This window comes from Onthophagus taurus, chromosome 1, assembly GCF_036711975.1.
Source record: "Onthophagus taurus isolate NC chromosome 1, IU_Otau_3.0, whole genome shotgun sequence".
Taxonomy (NCBI): Eukaryota; Metazoa; Arthropoda; class Insecta; order Coleoptera; family Scarabaeidae; genus Onthophagus; species Onthophagus taurus.
Window position 1 is genome coordinate 16,128,090 of NC_091966.1, and position 20,817 is coordinate 16,148,906.

Below are 20,817 nucleotides of genomic sequence, written 5' to 3' on the forward strand. Positions count from 1 at the left end.
AAAGTTTCTCTGATCTGGGTCCCAGGTCACTCTGGGGTTGCTGGCAATGAAGCGGCAGTGTCGTCGATTCACATTTTAAAACCACTTTAACTTTTTTTAAATCTTCATTCCATGATCTGTTAGGCTTAGAAGTGAAACGCCTGAGCTGGAATCAGACCAAATATCTGTCTGTAGTGAATGCTAATTTTCCAAATTCGTTAAGCGATTTTTTCACGTTATGCACTATTTTACCATATAATTCATCACTCACAAAGTCTGTAATTGGTGACCTCTTAATTTATATTTGGGCGACGTAGCATTTTCGATAGCGTTATTTGATTTTTATCTTTATTATTTTATTCCCGCCGTATTTCCCATTTAATTTTAAAATACGAATTTTAAAATCAAACACAACTTTAAAAAGGTGTCCCCAATCACCGCGTTTTTAGAACGATGAACAGGTCTTTGTATCCTTAGCTTTTAGTTGCTACATCAAACGGAATGAAAAAGAATCACTTAATTTTCATCAAATTTTTAAACATTATATATCTTCTTAAATCATTAATTATTAAAATAAACAAAATTAATAATATAATTTTTTAATAATATTGAATAATAAATATAATGACATTTGTATAAACCTGAATTAAATAAACTTTTATTTTAATCTTGATAATATTTCGCTAACTCAGGTAAACACGCATCGCGATCATCTCTTACATTTCGATAAAGAAAATCGGAAATAAAGGTAATATTTACACAAAATATCCCTTGTTTTGCAAGGGGAATAAAAGAAGAAAAATCGTGTACTATTTTCGGATCAATTAAACAATGAGTTGCGTAGATATTATCTTCAAACGGTGGTCTAAAATAAAAAGATTTAATTTCAAATTTAATAACGCAATAAAAAATAATTACGTAGCATTTACAACCATCCCACCACCAGCCTCGATTATCCTCACAATAGCATCTCGTTTGGCAGTAAAAATTATTGCTCTCATGTCGTGGAAAGCTCCATATCCCCTTTTAGCTACTTCAACTCTCCAATAATGTACAGGTTCCATCCAAAGCTTTTTATCTTTATCAAATTGTACTGTTATATCCTTATTCGCCGATGGATTTCCATATTCGAATGCTTCACAATTTAAAAATCGATTTTCTTTCGTGCACGCTTCAATATAGGATGGATGAAGAATCCATTTCCCAGCTGCCATACACGATAACATTTTTTCTGTACGTTGTAGTTTCGGTGCTAAAAGATGCGTTCCATCGGGATCGTAAAATGATAAAGTTGACACTTTTCCTCCTAATTCTTCGATTTGTTTTATTAGGATATTTCTTAAATCATTTTCGATTGTTGATAGTATAAAAACTGGCGTGGGCTAAAATTATTAATGCATTTGTGTTAAGAATGGTTGGAATGTCAAATAACCAAGTTACATATAAAGGGGTACACACCGATTGGAGGAATGCAGTACTAAGAATACACTAAGATGCATTTTTTGTAATATGGAACATATGAGCAATGAAAGAGGCACTCCCGCAAGAAATAGAAGCTGTCAGGAATACTTGAGGCAGAAAAAGATAAAAGTAATTATGACAAGATATAACTGCTCTGATTTTGGGGCATCTCAGATGATAGGTTTCCAGAATTGCCAAACAATAAGAATACTCAATTCTCACAATCGTCCAGTTATACATAATTGACCCAGCCTCAAGATACCAGAAGATCTTACAAGAAAACATTATCTGTCCCAAAAAACAGAGTATCCCGGAAAAAAAACGTAAACACGAAATCCCTGCCGAACTGTTGTATGACTTTAACACTGACAAAAACTGTCCTGGTAATTCACAGACAAAGAGCTTCCTTTCAAATTCTACAATTGAACTAACCCAAAACTTTTACACCAATCAAAGCTGGAGTTCACAAATGGAGTGTGAATTGATATCTAGAGATCGAGACATGAACTCTGTAAAACTAATAAAACCTAATATGCCTACTCATCAAATAATCGATTTACAAGCCTTAACAATGATGACAACATTTTGAAATTAATGACCTGGAACGCTAGAAGTTTAGTAAAGCCTTTATGGTTACCTAAAAGATAACCCACAGGATGTTATAATTTGCGAAACTTGGTTGAATAAATGTATAACCACATATAACAATGTGTAATAAAACAAGATCAGACGGATATGGAGGACTTTCAGTCCTCATCAAGAAATCTTTAAAATTCGAAAATATTGATATACAAGATCCGTTACCAAATATTCACTTTATTATCATAAAAATGTTTGATATATCAATAATCGTAGGCTACATTCCACCAAACATAAACTTTTCTATAGATGAGTGGAGAGAAACTCTCCGAGATGTGGATGATCCATTTATCCTCACAGGAGACTTCAACTCACTCAATGAAAAATGGGGATGTAGTTATAATAACAATAGAGATTAAATCAATAGCTAGAGAAAGAAACTTGACGGTCATGAATGATGAAAGAGCTATACTTCTTTCATATAATGAACACACAAAAAGTGTTATCGACATAACTATGATACCAGAAACTTGGGTGGGAAGAAGTGTGTGCTACTTTAAAAATTTCTGTTTATCAGTGAATCGTCTGACACCATTAAATCAGATTTGGTAGAAAGTAAGGATATATAACCGAGTAGTTTTTGTCTACAATAGACAGACAATTTCGAGTGGAATTTGTGAATACGATAGCACCCTCCCACACTCCATCACTAGAAGAAATTCAATTACAGAATACCGAAATCATAAATACAGACTCATCCGGATGTACCGAACTACAATCATCTATCAGTAGAACTAACACTAGACCTAGAACTAGCAACTTTCGGGTAAAGTCGTGCGTCTTTTGAAAAAATTTTTGACGTTTCGGATGCCATGTTAAATTCTCCCAGCTATGAGCTAGCAGAACACCTTATCCAAATTCTGTCTCTTTTTACAGGTAAAACAGAGTCATATTTCAGAGATTCCACACATTTTGTAGAATCAATCAGGAATATGAAGCTAGACCCTCAGGATATCCTGGTAAGTTTCCACGTGGAATCTCTATTCACCACACTACCAGTCAAAGATGCTGTGGTACTCATCCCGGAGCGTTTGTTAAACTATGTCCCAGGACTAGTAGAGTACTGCCTATCATCGACATATTTTAGCTGGAAGGAAGAGTTTTACGAGCAATGCGAAGGGGCAGCCATGGGATCACTGCTGTCACTTGTGATCGCCAAGGTTTACATGGAGGTGTTTGAAGAGGAAGCGTTAGAGAAGACTCCGTGGAAACCGAAGTTATGGCTCAGTTACGTCAATGACACTTTCGTGATCTGACAACATGGCAATTCAATTTCATTTAAAGAGCAACTCCAGGAATTTCTAGTCCACTTCAATTCACAGCACAACAGTTGCCATTCCTGGATGGGGACATGGAAGTAGGAGTATATCGAAAGAAGACGTATACGAATAGGTACCTGCAGGCTTCACCCCACCACCACCCACAAAAGGAGAGGTCCGTGCTTTAAGCATTATTTCAGTGAGCAGAGAGAATATGTGATCAAGAGAACCTGAGGAAAGAAGAATGATTCCTAGAAGATGTACTGCAGAAGAACGGATATACGATGAGGGATATCCAACAAGCCACCAAACCACGGAAACAGAAGGATAACTCAGTAAGTATGACACCAGCCGGTTTTATCTGCCTTCTTTATGTTTCAAGTGTGACGGAGCGAATTACGAGGTGTCTGCAGAACACCTCGCATTAAAGGGACCGGTAGTCTATCGGCTATCGTGCAGTTGCGCGAAATATTACGTTAGCCAAATTGGACGTAACATCAAATACCGCATGAAGGAACACGAAAGGGCTGTCCGACTGAGAAAAGTCCAATAGTCTGAAGTCGCAGAGCATTGTCACGGAGGAGGACACACCTTAGAGTTTGACAAAACAAAAGTGCTAGCGTGAAACGGACATTACTTCCAAAGATTGACGAGAGAGGCGATAGAGATTCATCGATATGGGAATAACATGAATAGAGAAATCTTCTCCACCCGGAATTGACAAAAACAACTTAGTTGACAGTTAGACACTAATTAGTTATTAATTATCTTTTCATGTATTTTTTGTCAAATTTTAACCGATTTTGTCACTTCGAACGTGTTTCTGAAGAAGGTTGCAACATGGCATCTGAAACTTCAAACATTTTTTCAAAAGACGCACGGCTTAACCATGAAAGAATTTGAAAACTCATTTTTATAGAAAGGACACAGCATCTGGCGCCGATGATATACAGGTGTCTCAAATGTGTGGAATATAGCCAATAACTTCACCATTTGTGGTTTTAAAGAAAAATGTTTCAAATACAAGTTTCTTTGTTAATCGTGGCGCATTTTTTGGCAATATTTGCTTGTTCGTATTGTTTTTGTTTCGTTGCTATGGCAACCAACATTGTTGTCAAATGACAGTTTCAACAATTATGTATAATTAATAATGTATGGGCATGGTGACACACATTTAATCTAATTTCGTCATTGGTAGCTGTCTTCGGCCGTCCACTTTTTGGAAGCTTTTTAACAGTTCCGGTGTGAAAGAATTTTTTTAATATTTTGAATATCGTGGATTGAGTAATTTGTGTATCCGGGTAAATATTATTGAACAGTGTACAAACTTCACTTTGAGTGCGTTTTCTATCACCCTACCCATACATCATTAATATTTGGATTCTTTGTCGTTCGCTTGATTGCACCATATTTGTTTAAACAGTCAATTTTATGACGTTTAAAGCTGTCAACGGCGTTATTGCGGCGCCTACTTTCATTGTAATTTGTTAATTTAATATTTTTAGAAAATGCATTATTTTTCGATTGACAATGTAAACAACAATGTAAACAAACAAATATCGCCAATAAATGCACAATTAATTAAAAAAATTTTATTTGAAACATTTTTCCTTAAAATCACAAATGGCTAAATTATTGGCTATATTCCAGACATTTGACACACCTGTATACCAGAAGTACTGGTAATATACCAGAAGAATGGAAAATGGTGTTGATTGTTCCAATCCTTAAACCCCATAAAAACCCAAACGATTCTAATAGCTATCGCCATATATCAGTGGTTCCATAACGTCGATCGCGAAGCCATTTGGAGTCGATCGCCAACAAAATCATGAATCTGAAATATCTATAATGTAGATATTTATGCTATAAAATTCTCAATATGCAAGAAATCATGACCATAGCTTTTAAAATCAGTAATTCTATCCGTAAAAGAAAGCAGTCACGAAGGATGTACTGAACTTGTGATGCATACTGACGTCAGGTGGTTAAGTAAAGACAAGTTCTTACACTGTTTTCGCGATTTAATTGACGAAATTTAACTTTTATTATAAGAGGCGACGATTACAGGATGTTGGAAGATGACATTTAGCTTTAAGATTTGTCTTTTCTGACAGATATTACAAGTAAGCTGAATGATTTGAATTTAGAACTTCAAGGACAGAATAAAACCATTTTTGACATGATGAGTTCTGTAAATGTCTTTAAACAAAAACTAAACATAATGTTATCTAGAACGAATGATAATAATTTCACTTCTTTTCCCAATATAACGTCTCATTTAAAAAATGTTGCTGCTACCAATATCGATTTAAATAGGTATAAAAATGAAATTAAAAACCTAATTGCATATTTTGACAATCATTTTCAAGAATTTAAATAAATTGATGTTGTGGCACTTTTTATCACTTATCCGTTTAATAAAAATATAAATATAGAAAAAGTTGCAGAGAAACTGTCAGACTTGTTCGAAAAGGATGTACATAAGTTAGAATGTCACTACAAAATCATAACACTGCAAAACGATATCTATGTTAAAGCAAGGGCATCTGAAGAAAATTTGTTGAAATATTCATCGGAAGACAAGTATACAAATTTTCGCAAATGTGTTGAGAATTTGTACTTATGTTGTGGTTAAACATATTTATGTGAAACTGCATTTTCATAAATAAAAATAATAAAATCTAAATACCGAACGGCATTGACAGATACTCATTTAGAATCTTGTTTGAAAAATACCCTAAGTATTTATATTCCCAACTTTAAAAAGATTGTTGATTCACAGCAGTGTCGAATAAGTCAAACATGTACCAATGCACCTGGGAGAACAATTTAATATCTGTATTAAAACTTAAAATATTAATGAGTTAAACGAAATGATTTTTTATTTCATATTGTCTTCATTGAAAAGATGTGATATTATTATAAGCAGGTAGGTAAATATGATAGGATGAGCCAGTAAGCAAGGTCGATCTTGGTAAGACATTTATATAAAAGTCGATCTTTGTCAAAAATTAGTGGACACCACTGCCATATATCCTTGCTATCATGCATGCGTTAGGAAAATCTTCGAGCGCATGGTGGCGGACAGACTTGAATGGTGGTGTGAAAAGAAGGGAGTAGTTAATAGACTGCAGTTCAGTTTTAGAAGAGGAAAGGGAGTGCATCATGTCGTAATATCATTGGTGACGACATAAGAATGGCTTTTGTAGAAAGGAAATCATTGCTAGCGATTTTTATTGACATCAAATCCAACAATATCCACATCCCCACTTCAATTCAGATAATGCAGAAGACCGGTATCCCCTATCTCCTCTCTAAGACAATTCACCAACTATTCGCAGAAAAAAAATCTCTTGGTACAAAACGATGCCTTTTGTGTCGCGCCATTTCTCTACGCTTACTGTCAGGCTCAGACTGCGACACGCGCTAACCCCATCATACCTCCATAAAATTAAGGAAAAAAATCCAAACTGTGAATGCGGAAATGAGGGAGACTTAAATCATATTTGGGTTTAGCCATACATCTCTTAAGACAGCTTAAGACTTTAGTGTTAGTTCTAACGCTACTGTTAGCTATAGTTTTAGTTATTATTTAGCATTAAATAAATAATAATTATAAATAAACCATTACAATCTGTTCTTGCTGTTTTTTTTCCTTTTGCGAATACTCCTCCCAACCAACAATACCCGCTTGAGAAATTTTAATTTCCGTAACCGATTCACTACAAGATTCTTGATTAAAATTCGACTTTCTTCGGATTAAACTATTTTGGTTAGTTGACATCGATATTTTTCTTTGCAATTTATCTAAATTACTATTTATTAAAGCTTTCCGCGGGGTATCCTAAAAAAGAATTATTAAATCTCAAAAAGAAAGAAAAAATAATAAACTCACATTGGAGTCTTCCTCAGTTTCATTTTTATTTAAAACACTACTAAAATTAATTTCATCGGTGGTTTCTTCTGGGGATGATTCAAAATTAGGTTGGCGGATTTTTTTGGGAGTTTCATCACCTTCGTGTAAAATTTTCTTCCATAATCTTCGTTTTAGTTCAGAAAAAGGCTAAAATGTAATTCGTTATAAAGAATTAAATTTATTGTAAGTATACGTACGGTACTTAAAGGTTTTGGTTTAGCGTATGGAAGTGAATTGATCCATTGCAAACATTGTTTACGTAGTCTTGGAGATGGATTTGATTTTAAAAAATTTCCATATGGTGTTTCAGGGGTGTCAACTTCATTGTATAATTTAGGCAGTGCGGGAGTTGATGGGGACAAATTTATTTTAAGATTTCCCTCAAATCGTTTAACGATGTCTTTAAGAGGAGTAATATCACTCCAAGCTTGTGGCGAATCTTCACGAATCTTATTAATTACATCTTTTTTAATTAAATTTTTTTGTATATTAGTATCGACATTCTCTTTTAATTTATTAGATGATTTTAATTCTAATTTTGAATCATTATTCGCTTCATTTTCAGATTCTGATGACACATCAGATTCTGATTCAACTTCAATTGGTTTTGGTGGCGCTTTAGAACTTCCAACTAAATAATTTCCTTCCCATTTTAATTTGCCACTTTTACAACAATCTAAAAGCCAATCTTTTGTAATAACGGGAAGTCCCCACTTAACAGCGGCTTCATATTTTTTCCCCTCAGCAATTGGGTTAATTAAATGCGTTGAAGGTAATATTTCGTTCCTATTAACTCTGCATAATTGTTCTTGATAAACAGCACCAAGTCTATCGACTAAATCCGCTAAGAAACTTCTTTCCGTGCCGGAATAAGATGAAATTGTAACTACTTTTCCGCGCAAGGGTCCGTTTTCGGAATTATCTTCGGTTATATTTTTTAAAATAACCGGTTTATGATAATACTCGATTGAAACAATTTCCAAATTTTGATTACAATCGGTTATAAAAAATTCCGTAACAATTTTAACATCCGTTGAGGCAACATCACAAATTTTTTTATAATTTTTTTTCAAATTTTTATGGATAAAAGCGGGAACAACGATAAAATCGACGTTGTCTAAATTTAAACGAGCCAATTCATCATCATTATTAATCGATATCGTTTCACCTCCTTTTTCTTCAATAAAATTTCGAATCATACCCATTTGATCCTCATCGAACAACGCAACTACAACTTTGATTCGATTAAAAAACGATGGTTGTCCGGTTAAATCATCTTCAGTTTCCGAAATTGAAACATTTGATGGATTTCCTGCGATTAAAACTTTCCTCGATGATTCAGTTTTATCCGATTCTTTTAAAGTGGATGATTTATCATCGATTTGTTTTGAATTAAAATCATTGTTTTGAAGGAATTGAGCTATTGTATCTTCCTGATCTAAAAAATTAAATTCGTGAATAACAAAAATAATCAAATAATTCAATTTAACTTGTTAAAGCTGGGTTTAAATACTGCTGAAGAATTTCGCTGTTTATATCATTAAAATCATCGGTTGGGTTAGTAATCGTTTCCTCTTTTTTATCATCGGAATTTGAAATTTCTTTTGATAATCCACATCTTAATAACTTTAAACCCTACAATATTAATTAATTTAATTAAATAAAAAAAAATGTCTTAACCCTTGTATGACCAAAACTGTTATATCATAATATATCATATATCATAATAACCGATATATCATTAGCGGAAGAACTTCTCTCAATCAATTTAACATTAATTGGGACTGTTCGTAAAAATAGAAAGGATTTGCCAAAAATATTAATTGAAATAAAAAATCGAGCTCTTTATTCATCCTGTTTCTTATTTATAAAGGAGATAACTCTAATTCGTATGTAACCAAACCAAAGAAATGTGTGATATTTTTATTATCTATTTCCCATGCACATGAAATAAGTAACTGCGAAATAAACTACAAACCAAACATTGTCTTGGAATATAACGATACAAAGAGTGGAGTTGATGTCTTGGACAAACTCATTCGAGAATATAGTTGTAGAACTACTAGAAGAACTGCTTCACATTGTTTATGAATTATTTGGACATTGCGACATACAATGCGTTTGTAATTTGGAATAAAAAGTCCTGGTTGGGCTGGAAATGTTTCTACCAAAAGACGAAGGAAGATGTTCTTACAAGAACTAGGTATGTCACTTATCCAACTCAAAATAAATCGAAGAGCATCAAAATCATCATATTGAAAAAAGATGGAAAGGGAATACCAAATACACTCAGCGGCATAAAAAACACATCAACTAAATTGATGACCAGTTTCAAACTGCAATAACTTTTTTGAACGTATTGCTCGATTAGAATAAGGTTTTTTTATTTGAAAGTTTCTACCCTTTGCCAATATTTCTGTATGTGCCTTCCTCATTTTGGCGGTCTTCAATTTCAGCAATGGTGAATAACGCTAATGCTTGTTTTCTTCCTACACTTTGAAGCTTGCTGTGGGGTGTACCGACAAAAGAAATTAATTTTAAACGTAAGGAGCTTGTAATCTCGTCTATTCTGATCACTTCTGGTTTTTGTTCAAGTTTCTATTGTTGTTAACACTAAAGTTACAAGCTCTAAAATATAGCGCAGCTTGCTCGAACGCCATCAGAAATTAAAGCAAGCCATGGATTTTGATGAAAACATTTCAGTGACGTTTAGTGTTTTTAACGTCGTTGACTGTTGCTAGACAAGAAAAATGCCAAACAAAATGCCAAATTGTATGTCAAACTTGACAAATAGGTAATAAAGTTATTTGATTTTTTTAGTTATTGTTTACTGTTTGTTTTGAAAATGTCCGGAAAATTTTCAATTAGCGAACAAGTGGACATGTTGTTAGTGCTAGATTTCTGTGAAGGAAACTGCAGAAGGAGTGTTGAAGAATATCAGAGAAGATATCCTAATCGCGTGAAGAATATCGCAAAGTTCTGTACACCGACTTCTCTGATGTAACCTACTCCACCCGTATTATGTTCGAAAGGTATAGGGGTTGTTGCCGGAAGATTTACGTAAGCGAGTAACTTTCTGTCGATTTATTTAACATCAAAATATTCATTTTCAGAAGAAAATTCTCTTTACCGACAGTAATCTCTGCCAGATTGGTTTGACGAGGTGCTATTGCAACTCAGACGGGAACACTGGTTCATGCATGATGGAGCACTACCTCATTTTAGTATTATTGCGAGGGATTTTTTGATTCGCCAGTATCCAAATAAATGGATAAGACGTGGAAATAATTGCCCACTAGTTTGGCCCCCGAGGTCACCAGAGAAGAACCTGTATATTCTTCATCGGTTACGTCATAAGTAGAATTGTGGCATCGCATTACGGAGAAATGTAATACCATAAGGAATAATCATCAATTATTAGAAAGAGTGGATTTCAATTTTGCACGAAGAATAAGTTTATGCTTGAGAGAAAATGGTGGACATTTTCAAAAATTTTTATAAATTATAAGTGTTTTGCCAAATTTTTGTTTCTATTATTGTTTAAGTTGTTTTTTATTAAATCATATTTGTTTATTATTTATGTTGTTTTACTTGTGTTTTTAAGTAAAATTGATAAAGATTTTTAGTTGTTTGAGAGTTTATGTAAATGACAAGAAGAATGTTCAGAATTTTCGATGATTTAAAGTAACATTAACGAAATAAATGGCTATAATTTATGTGTCAAGTGGTATATCATTAGAATCGTTGAGAAAAGGCCTTTTTTATAAAGCATGGCCAACTATGGTTTCCATTAGAAAAATTACAAATTTGTGTCATACCTCAAAAATTATTGCTTAAATAAAAAAAACAGTTAGACTGCTTTATTAAACATGTAATACCCTACAAATTTTTCCTTTACACATTTTTCCTAAAATCAATAATAGCGGAGCCATAGGTATCTAACGATATAACAAAAAAACAGTTTTTTCGAGATATTTAGTTAGCCATGCATTTTATCCAAAAAACAAAAAGCTCATTAAATTGAGTTCATGAAACTGCAATTCTTTCCCTATTTAATTGTCTCTCTATCTCCGCTAGTTTTCAAGATCTTTATACTAAACATGGAAAAAAACTCACCCTGTATAATAATAAATTTGTTGTGAAAAATCACATGCGTAGAACTAGTTCGGTAGGAAGATTAATGGAGAGTTTGAGTCAACTACATAGAGATGGCAGGGTGGCTGATAGTAGAGTAGCACTGATTATAAAGAGATATGAAACCTTGTTACCAAGAATGGTAGATATGCGACGTACTAATATGTTGGATATGTTCAGAGTAAATTTTGATGTGTATGTTCATGCCCCCAAAGTGAGAACTGATCTATTGTGCGCTAAACTAAGACAAACGTTGCCTGGGTTAGCTTTAATTATAATGCTTAAATTAATTTTATGCTTAATGATTGGGAGTTCAGGCGTCGTGGTCAGGTGCAAAGTTTATTCTCAGGGATGTTTCGGTGATCCCCGATCAGGCGTGTTCATTTCGGAGTATATGCGCTCGGTTTAGAGTTGTCTCATTCGAGAAAACTATCGGATCATGCTAATATATTTGTAATTGAATTGTTTGCTGTATGGTGGGCAATGGACTATGTAAAAACAAATAGGGTGTCACCTGTGGTGATATTCTCTGATTCGTTGAGCGTGATTCGTGCATTGGAGGTGACCATGGGAAGAAAGACGAAGGTACATTATCTGATGAATAGGGTCAAAGAACTTAGCTGACAGTGTACAGTAGAAAATTTAAAGATTGAGTTGGCTCGTTAGCAGATCGGGAATGAGATGGCGGATGGTCTGGCGGCGGAGGTGAATGGTCCATTGTATCAATAAGAAGTAGAATGTTTATTAAGTTGAGAAGGGAGGGTATTTTTCTTGCATATAAGAGTTTTAGAGTTTTGAGAATGCTTCTTTATTTTTTCTGTAGAGGACTGGAGGCTAGCTAATCTTGTGGTGACTGAAACCAGAGTTGGCTGGGCCATACAGTCCTTCTCATCATTTAAATCTGCCGGTCCTGATGGTATTCTACCTGCGCTACTACAGTGGTGTATGGCGGAATTACTATTACACCTACTAAGACTATACAAAGATTGCTTAGCATTTCGCTATGTTCCCGTATCTTGGAGAGAAGTAAAGGTAGTCTTCATCCCTAAACCTGGGAGGAGAGATTACACGGACTCAAAATCATATAGACCAATCAGTCTTTCCTCATTCGTCGGGAAGGCGCTTGAAAGGCTATGTGAAAGATATATTAGAGAAACGACACTGGAAGGTTTCCCCTGCACCCAAGCCAGCATGCATACACTCTGGGAAGATCAACAGAAACTGCCCTACAAGATATCGTAAGAGTTATCGACAGATCTTTGGACTATAAAGAGTCCACTCTCGGAGTATTTATAGATATCGAAGGAGCCTTTGACAGGACAGCTTTCCATACAATTAATAAAGCCCGAATAAAATCCGAATAATACAGAGATGGTCCTTTTCACAAGCAAAAGAATGCTGGGTACCCTTAGAGCGCCCTGGCTTTGCAAAGTTCCCTTGCGTTTTGCCAATGAAGTGAAATATCTGGGCATTAACCCTGGATAAAACGCTGACTTGGAGACCGCACATCGAAGGTAAGGTAAATAAGGCACGCATCGTGTTTGCTCAGTGCAGAAGGGCCGTTGGGACCTCCTGGGGTTTAACGCCCAAAATATCCCTGTGGATATACACTGCAGTGATACGTCCAATGATGACTTACGGCGCCGTAAACTGGTGGCCAAGAGTTAGAAATAAAACGATTGTTTTGCAACGTCTGGCTTGTCTTTACGTTACAGGCTCGATGATAACCACACCAACAGCAGCAATGGAGAATGTACCGTGCCTTCCTCCTCTCAATTATCCCGTTGAGGAGATGGTGATAGCAACAATGATCCGGCTGCAAGCGGCTAATGACAAATGACTATATAAATGTGGAAAATCGACTAGCCAGCTATGGGAGGAAGCATGTAACAAACAGCCACTCCTGAATGGCAGGATAGATACGATTCCAACGCGTTTTATCTTTGAACGACCGTATGAAATAAAGGTAGGAGAACAATTCAGGCCTGACGAAACTGTCCTCCAAGTATAGGTGGACGGATCTCGTAGGGAAACTGGCTCTGATGCTTCGGTTTATTCCGTCGAACCAACAATAAAAATTTCTAAACCGCTGGGAATTTGGCCCACCGCGCTCCAAGCGGAGCTGGTGGTCATTTCTCTGGCCAAAAAAAATTAGTAATAAAAAAATTATAATATATTCTGATTGCAGATAAGCCCCCCTCTTGCTCGGACGGTATCGCTGTTCATCCTCGTTGCTTGAGGACTGCCATAACAATCTTTGTGAGGCAGCCGCTAGCAATGAGATTACGATCTACTGGATAAAGGGTTATTCGGGAAATAAGCTACATGGTGGACAAACTGGCTAGGAAAGCTGCAGGCGATCGCCAGAACCATTCATTGCCCCCACAATAAGGTCTTTAATAGAGCTTCAAAAAGTGGAAACAAGTAAGAAGTTTCTAAACTACTGGCACAGGACACCAGGATGTCGCTAAGCCAAGGAGGCTCTGATGTACCCTGATCCTAAACGAACAGATTTATTCATGAGGCTGTCCAGGAAGAACCTACGTTTGGTCATAGGGCTAATCACTGGACACTGGTATCTACAGAAGCACTTACTGAACATGGGAATAAGTGACACCGACATCTGCAGAGGATGCGGTGAGGAGGAAGAATCAGGAGATATCCAGATTAGCATGAGTGGAATCAGGGCAGCACAACCAGGACAAATTCTAGCTTTTGCCTCCAAGATAATATGGCTGGAAGGACCCTAATACTGACCAAATGAGGGAAGTAAGTACAAGGGATCTGCTGAGGTCAAAGTGGTGCGGGCGGTTCACCCTGCCTTCCCGCGAATCCAGAATCCACCCTGTATCTAATACAATATCTAAATTTAATGCATTAAAAAAACCTAAGATGGTTCACCACGCATGGGTCTAAACTGACCCGTTATGGTCGTCCATGTTCGTTCAATTATTTTGGTCGTACAAGGATTAAATATCAACCATACTTTTTGTGAAATTGGTGAATCAGTAACATTAGGAGATGCACGCGTTTGTAAATTAACGACATATTCATCCTCATGGACCACGGATTGCGTTCGAATACATTCACACAACCACTCCAAACTAACAACAGGGGCGGAATGTTCTTTATACAAAGCGCGGGCGTCGTTTAATGTGGGATCACCAACAATTATATGAGTTATTCGATCCGATAATTGGTCGTATCTTGTCGCACCTCCCAAATTTAAAATTCTCGAAACTTTTTCGCGTTGATCCGGTGAAAACCCCGCTATGAAAACCTAAAAAAGATATGAATTAATTTTAATTACAATAAATATGAAATGATTTACACAACACCCATCTAAAAATCTTCCAGCTTGTTTAACTGATTTGATATCAATTCCATCGATGATATCATTAACATCATTTAATGTAGAACTTCTTCTTTTTCTTGTTTGAGAAAGTGATGAATTTGAATTTGACATAGATAAGTTTACGGTTTCTTGTAAAACACTAGAGTAAGGTGTTATGGAATTAATTGCACTCATCACTGAGAAATTAGGATTTATGTTTTCACGATTTTTAGTTGGAGTGGAAGTCTGTTTTTTAATTGTATATTCTTCCACTTTAAGTGCATAACCGTTTCTTACACTATCTAATAACCAATCGTGAGAAACGCATTTTATTTTATTAGTTTTTCTAGCTACTTTGTATTTATCCGAAGTTGTTGGACCATTACAAATAAGTATATCTGTAGTATCACAATGTAATTGTCCGGAATAAGTACCTCCATTCTCAGTAATTATCGTTTTTAATTTCTCGCGTTCCTCGATATTTGTAAAACCGGTAGTAGTTATTTTTAAATTATTAAAAGGTGGGCAAAAATATGTTTTAAATCGTTGATCGTTGCAATGAACGTTTTCTGTTTGAGAGAATTCCCAAACTACATCCACCCAATCAGGTAACATTATTTTTAAACCAAGCTCTGCCGCTTTAACATATTTTTCAGTTTTAACATTATCGGTTATTAAATGTGTGTTAGGTTCAAATAATCCCTCAGTAAATTGACCACCCATCAATTGGATTTTTTCTTTAAGACAATCTCGTTTCGATTTAGTAATATGCGAGGTGCAAACAACGCAATCCGACATTGCCATATTAAACACCGGCCAAGAAAAATTCGGTACTGGACGCCCATCGATTAAACAAATTAACAAACAATATGCACCAACAATTCTACTATAAAATATTCATTGGTTAATAAAAAATTAATAAATTTAGTTTGAGTTAAACGTACGTTGCTTTTGAGTCTTTAATTCTTTCATAACAACTCCCTTCAAATTTATCAAATACAATAAATTCCGTCTTTTGTAGTTCGGCTTCTGTTAAACTGTTATCATCTCTAATCCATTCAACATTCACAGAATTTCCTTTACATGCCTAAAAGAATAAACAGCGCTAACCTCAAAATTTGACTAAAAAATAAACGGATTACTTGAAACGCAGATTGCATTATTTCCGAACATTGGGTTTCATTATCGTATTCTTCGGGGATAATAAAAATAATCCGTAAATTTGAAAACATTTTAATATTTGATTTATAACATAAAATGAAACAGTTCTTCTTTTGAAGAACGTTTTAAAACTTATAATGTCGCGAAAGCGCTTGCGCGAATTGTGAATTTTAAAGTGTTTGAGGTGATTCGCGCGTATTTTGTGTTGCTTTAAAATGCAATTATTGTATATGGTTTACTTTAATTATAAATTATCATTGTTGCAATTATAGTATGTATATTATTATACGAGCATATGAGGACTATTATTCACTAAGGTTAAGTTTAAGTTTGTATTACCAGCATAGAAAATAGCTTCGTATAAATGCAACTGTCGAAAAAAAAATCTCGTTATCCATATGAACGGTGTTGTTATGAACGTATCCTCCTGTAAAAGCCTATGTTTTTATTTATGTATTTCACTTAAGAAGCATTATACAAAAATATTAAAAAAAAGATAAAATAAATTTAAAAAAATATTAAAATATAAAGGGAAATATTAACGGTTATAATTTTATTATTGTTAGGTTATCCAACTTGACTCGGTTACTATGGTGATTAAGATCCAAATATTGCAGGTGCTTGTCAAAATTAAAATTGAATTTAAATTTTCTTAAGGAAAAAGTTTTATTTAATTGGTTTAAAAGGCTGTATTTAACTCAAAATTGGTTATCTAGGGTATTATAAACAAGGTAAGTGAATTAAATCAAAAAAATATATTTTTATTTCTCTTAATTAAAATCGATTTAAATTGACTACAATTAACGAATTTGTTATAAATGCGAGATGATTGTAAAGAATTCGAATTGTTTTAAAATTAATAAAAATTAGGTTAGAATTGATAAAAAAATCGGAATAAAATTTTATTATTTTAAGGTTATCCAACTTGACTCGGTTACTATGGCGATTAAGATCTAAATATTGCAGGTGCTTGTCAAAATTGACGTTGAATTTAAGTTTTTTTTAATGAAAAACACATAATTAATTGGATTTAAAGGTTGTATTTAATTCAAAATGGGTAAATGGATGAAATTATAAGCAAGGTAAGTGGATTAATCAAAAAAAAATTTTTGTAGATCAATTTAAATGTACAAGAATTTAGGGTTAAATAACAATTAAAACTAGAACTAACACAAGACCTAGAACTAGAAACAGTCGGATTTAGTCGTGAAAAAAACAGTTGTCAATGTCAACTTTAATTTTATTATTATATTCGTAATCTTCATAAAATAACCTTTAAAGTGAGTCCAAACTTGACGGATTTACCTCAAAAAACCAAATAGTTCGAACTTTCAACTTTTAATTTTGACATATTTGTCAACTTCATAAAAAATCCTTTAAGGGCCGGTTTATCAATATCTAGTTAAGACGATTTATCTGTCAATTAAAATTGTAGCTGATAGATAACGTCGACGAATCGTTTATCCACCCGTAGTTTATGGTAATCTTATAAATAAATATGACATTTGGATACCCACTAGATGGGTTAAGTTTATATTACGAGCATAGAAAATAGCTACTTCGTGTAAATAGCTTCGTAGAAATGCAACTGTCTCAAAAAAAAAATCTCGTACTACCAATTGAACGCATGTGGCGTCATCTGTTGGGGATATTTTGAAATTATTCAGCTAAGAACCGAACCATTAGAATACTGGTTGGATTGGGTTTATATCTAAAAGCTCCAACCACAGAATAACTATGTGGCTTCAATTAACGTTCCGACTGGTTGGGAATTACTCAGATGGAATTACACCTGTCAAATAACTCCGCCACATTTGAATTTCACTGTATCATTATGACATGTGACATTGGGCGCGTTTACCAACTGTCATCGTTTGCAAACGGAGACCAAACTGTTGGCAACATTTTTAGTGAACGCAACCCTAACTTCAAACTGCTTCAAACGTGTTTGGTAAACAGCCGTCATTTTATCAATCGTAAGATTTTTCCGTTAGCAAACGCAAACGATGTTTCAGCGTGTAGTCATTCGTGATAGAGTTCTCTTTGAGGGGAACTTAAAGCAAGATTTCAAAAAAGAATATGCTTTAGGACTTAAAAAATAAATTTTCAAACAAAAATATTTGAAATGTACTGAATATCTAACACCCTTGCTTTTGGTGTTTAACTTATACTGCTGGTAAATAAATGCCGCAATTGCAGGTGGAAAGCGTTCATACAGTAACCTTTCCCAATCGTGATTAGAGAGGTCAGCGATAGAAGTTGACTTTTTTTCCCGTTCTTTCCGCAATTGTAGCTTCAAACGGTTAACTTGTCGCTGCAAAGTTTTTATCTTGTCCCATAACTTCTTCTTACGGGGACTGTGAGCTGATAAGGTGATTGGCGTCTGGTTTCCTACCGAATGAGAAGCTTAAAAATAAATAAATAACATATTGGTTACAGAAAATAAGTTGACCTGTTTCTATTTTGTGCAAATCTATTATAATTTTGATAATGTTTGCACAAAAAAACAGAAATATGCAAAGAAATTTACGAGGTACTTGATCATCCTTATAAGTTTGTTGCATAACAACTTCCTCAGATGGTAAGTTCTCATCATTAGAGGTGGACTGTAAGGGATGTCCTACAAAGTAAATACAAAATATTAAGTACAAATGCTTAATTTCTGGCGTTGATGTTAAGCATAGTATAATTGTTATACATGAATAGATGCATTAAACTTACGAGTAATTTGATCCTCCTTGTTCAACATTAACGTTGGTACTGCATCGTCACATAGTCTTTTCCTACTTTCTCCACGATAAGCAGAGTCCGGAAAATGACGACTGCACACTTTATACGAACTATTACTCATGAGGAATCCAAATTGTAACTTATTCATGACTAAAGGTAACAAGCCACATACTTCACCCCATTGCTTTGCCCTACAGAAATACAGAAACAAAGAAGCAAAGAACATAATACAGGTGATTCAAAAGTAGATGGCTAAAATGAAACCCCATGTAGAACAATCAAAAAGTAGCTAATATGCTGTATGCTGTTCTATAGGGGATTTAATTCCTGCCTTATATTTTTGCTTGCATTGAGACAAACAAAAACATACATACCTTTCCTTATCCTTCAGAAACCGAAATAAATGTGTGTCCTTTGTCAACGGACACGTATGACAACAATTTCTCACACAACACTCACTCATTTTAACTTCACTAACGTTTATTACAATAGCAAAAACCATACAATAAACCGGCTGACGAACAACGATCGACAACGTTTAAAAGTGACATAAACTAGCGCCGCCAGGGGAGATAAAGCGAACTCAGCCTATACCTAGCGCGTGCGAATCAGATTTGAGTTCGCAATTTTTTGTCTTTGTCCTTACTTGTTATACCTATACGCTGGGTGTTTGGTGTCATCTTAAATTTAAAATCAACAAAAAAGAATGGCGGAAGCCCGAAATTATTTATTTAATGGGTTAGTGTATACTATCTTTGAAAATGAAGAAATTCATGATAAATTGAGCGGTATGTACGCTCAATTGTAATTGTAATTAATTAAAATTGTAAATAAATATCATTAAAGCGCCATCTGCGGTTATCAAATCATATGTCTATCGAAAAATTGGCCGTTCACCAAATTAGCAACGCAATCGTAACCCGTTTGCGTTTGCCAACGTAAACAGAATTCTCTGGTGAACGCGCCCGTTAGCTGAAATAAAGCTATAATTTCATTTGTAATCTAATTATTTAATCATACCATTCTTTATGATACTCTTACCGACAAATAACTTAAAGTGATGTTTTCATTTGTCATTCTAAAGATACCTGGGGCTGATCACGAGTGTAGCGAGTGCCATAATTAACCTGAGTGAATAATAGCGCATTATATATGAGTAGAATACTATACTTTGTCCACGACTGCTATTGAAATTGATTCCATAAATTTATTTTTTTAAATAAATTTTGGAATAAGGTTTAAACGTCAATGTGACATAAATTCAATGTTACCAACTGTAACCAACTTCACAACAATTTGTCAAAATTGAATGTCAGTTTTATGAAACGTCATGTTTTTGTACGAAAATTAATTTATGCTTAATCATACGAAAAAATGAATTTGTTTACGTTTTTTTTAATGTCAAACATTTAAAAAGTTTTTTGAAATTTTGACGTTTCAAATAATATAGCTTTGTTCGTTGGGACTGCACTAGAGTAAATAGATAATAATATAGTAGTTTAGTAGATAATAAAGTAGTTTAGTGCAACTGCACTATCCCCAACGAACACACAACATCTGCTTAGTGCAAGTAGTGCAGTCCCAACGAACAAAGCTATTATTAGTCTGCCAAGTTTATTGCCCGTGAATAATGATTATTCACCGCTATTATTCACTCCGTGAAAAATGACTACCATCGCTACCATTTTGTTTTAGAAAACTCATTTATAAGGTATACAGACAGGGCTTCTCAAAACTCCCGGGGCGCAGCTATGTTTTGAACAAATGAAGAAAAAAATTTGAACATTTGGGGATCACCAGATAGTTTAGAACTTCCATGCAATGAGGAGTTTTTTTCGGGGATGACCACCCCTACATTTTTAAATCGCAACCCCTGTCGAGTTTTACCTTATTTTAACGGTAATGAAAAAGAAACACAACGTTAAGTTGTGTAAGTTAGTAATAAAGTTGTGTTTTAAAAACTGTGTCTGTTCAATTTAAATTAAAGAACTGTTAATAATATTACTATTAATTTTATCTACAACTATTGAATTATCTATTCGTTATACAATTGATTTTTGACGGGTAATGACACTCATTACCCATGACAGACAAAGTGTTGAATAATGAGGCCATTATTCCACACTTCTGACACTGCCTACTAATCAAAAAATAAAATATTAACAGAAATGACAGCTTTCTTATATTGAGGTTATGTCTGA

At 34.4% G+C, this 20,817-nt stretch overlaps 1 protein-coding gene and 1 long non-coding RNA gene across 3 annotated transcripts; both read right to left on the reverse strand.

Annotated features, from left to right (window-relative positions):
• Positions 1-562: 562 nt before the first annotated feature.
• LOC111429523 (DNA topoisomerase 2-binding protein 1-like) lies at positions 563-16,027 on the reverse strand. 2 transcript variants are annotated; one of them, XM_071197698.1, is made up of 10 exons: positions 15,868-16,027; positions 15,670-15,812; positions 14,723-15,608; positions 14,378-14,671; positions 8,748-8,892; positions 7,455-8,695; positions 7,237-7,404; positions 6,973-7,185; positions 898-1,361; positions 563-844 (listed from the first exon to the last, which is right to left on the reverse strand). In XM_071197698.1, the coding sequence occupies exons 1-10, from the start codon at positions 15,955-15,957 to the stop codon at positions 643-645; spliced, it is 3,846 nt and encodes a 1,281-aa protein (XP_071053799.1). In that variant the 5' UTR covers positions 15,958-16,027; the 3' UTR covers positions 563-642. The 2 variants fall into 2 exon arrangements, with proteins under 2 accessions (XP_071053799.1, XP_022921232.1); XM_023065464.2 differs by having other exon boundaries at positions 14,723-15,611; positions 15,868-16,026.
• Positions 16,028-16,686: 659 nt separating this feature from the next.
• Positions 16,687-19,302, reverse strand: LOC111413078 (uncharacterized). Its single transcript, XR_011640957.1, has 3 exons — positions 18,991-19,302; positions 18,608-18,807; positions 16,687-18,506 (listed from the first exon to the last, which is right to left on the reverse strand). It is a non-coding gene; the product is annotated as an uncharacterized lncRNA (long non-coding RNA).
• Between the last annotated feature and the right edge of the window lie 1,515 nt (positions 19,303-20,817).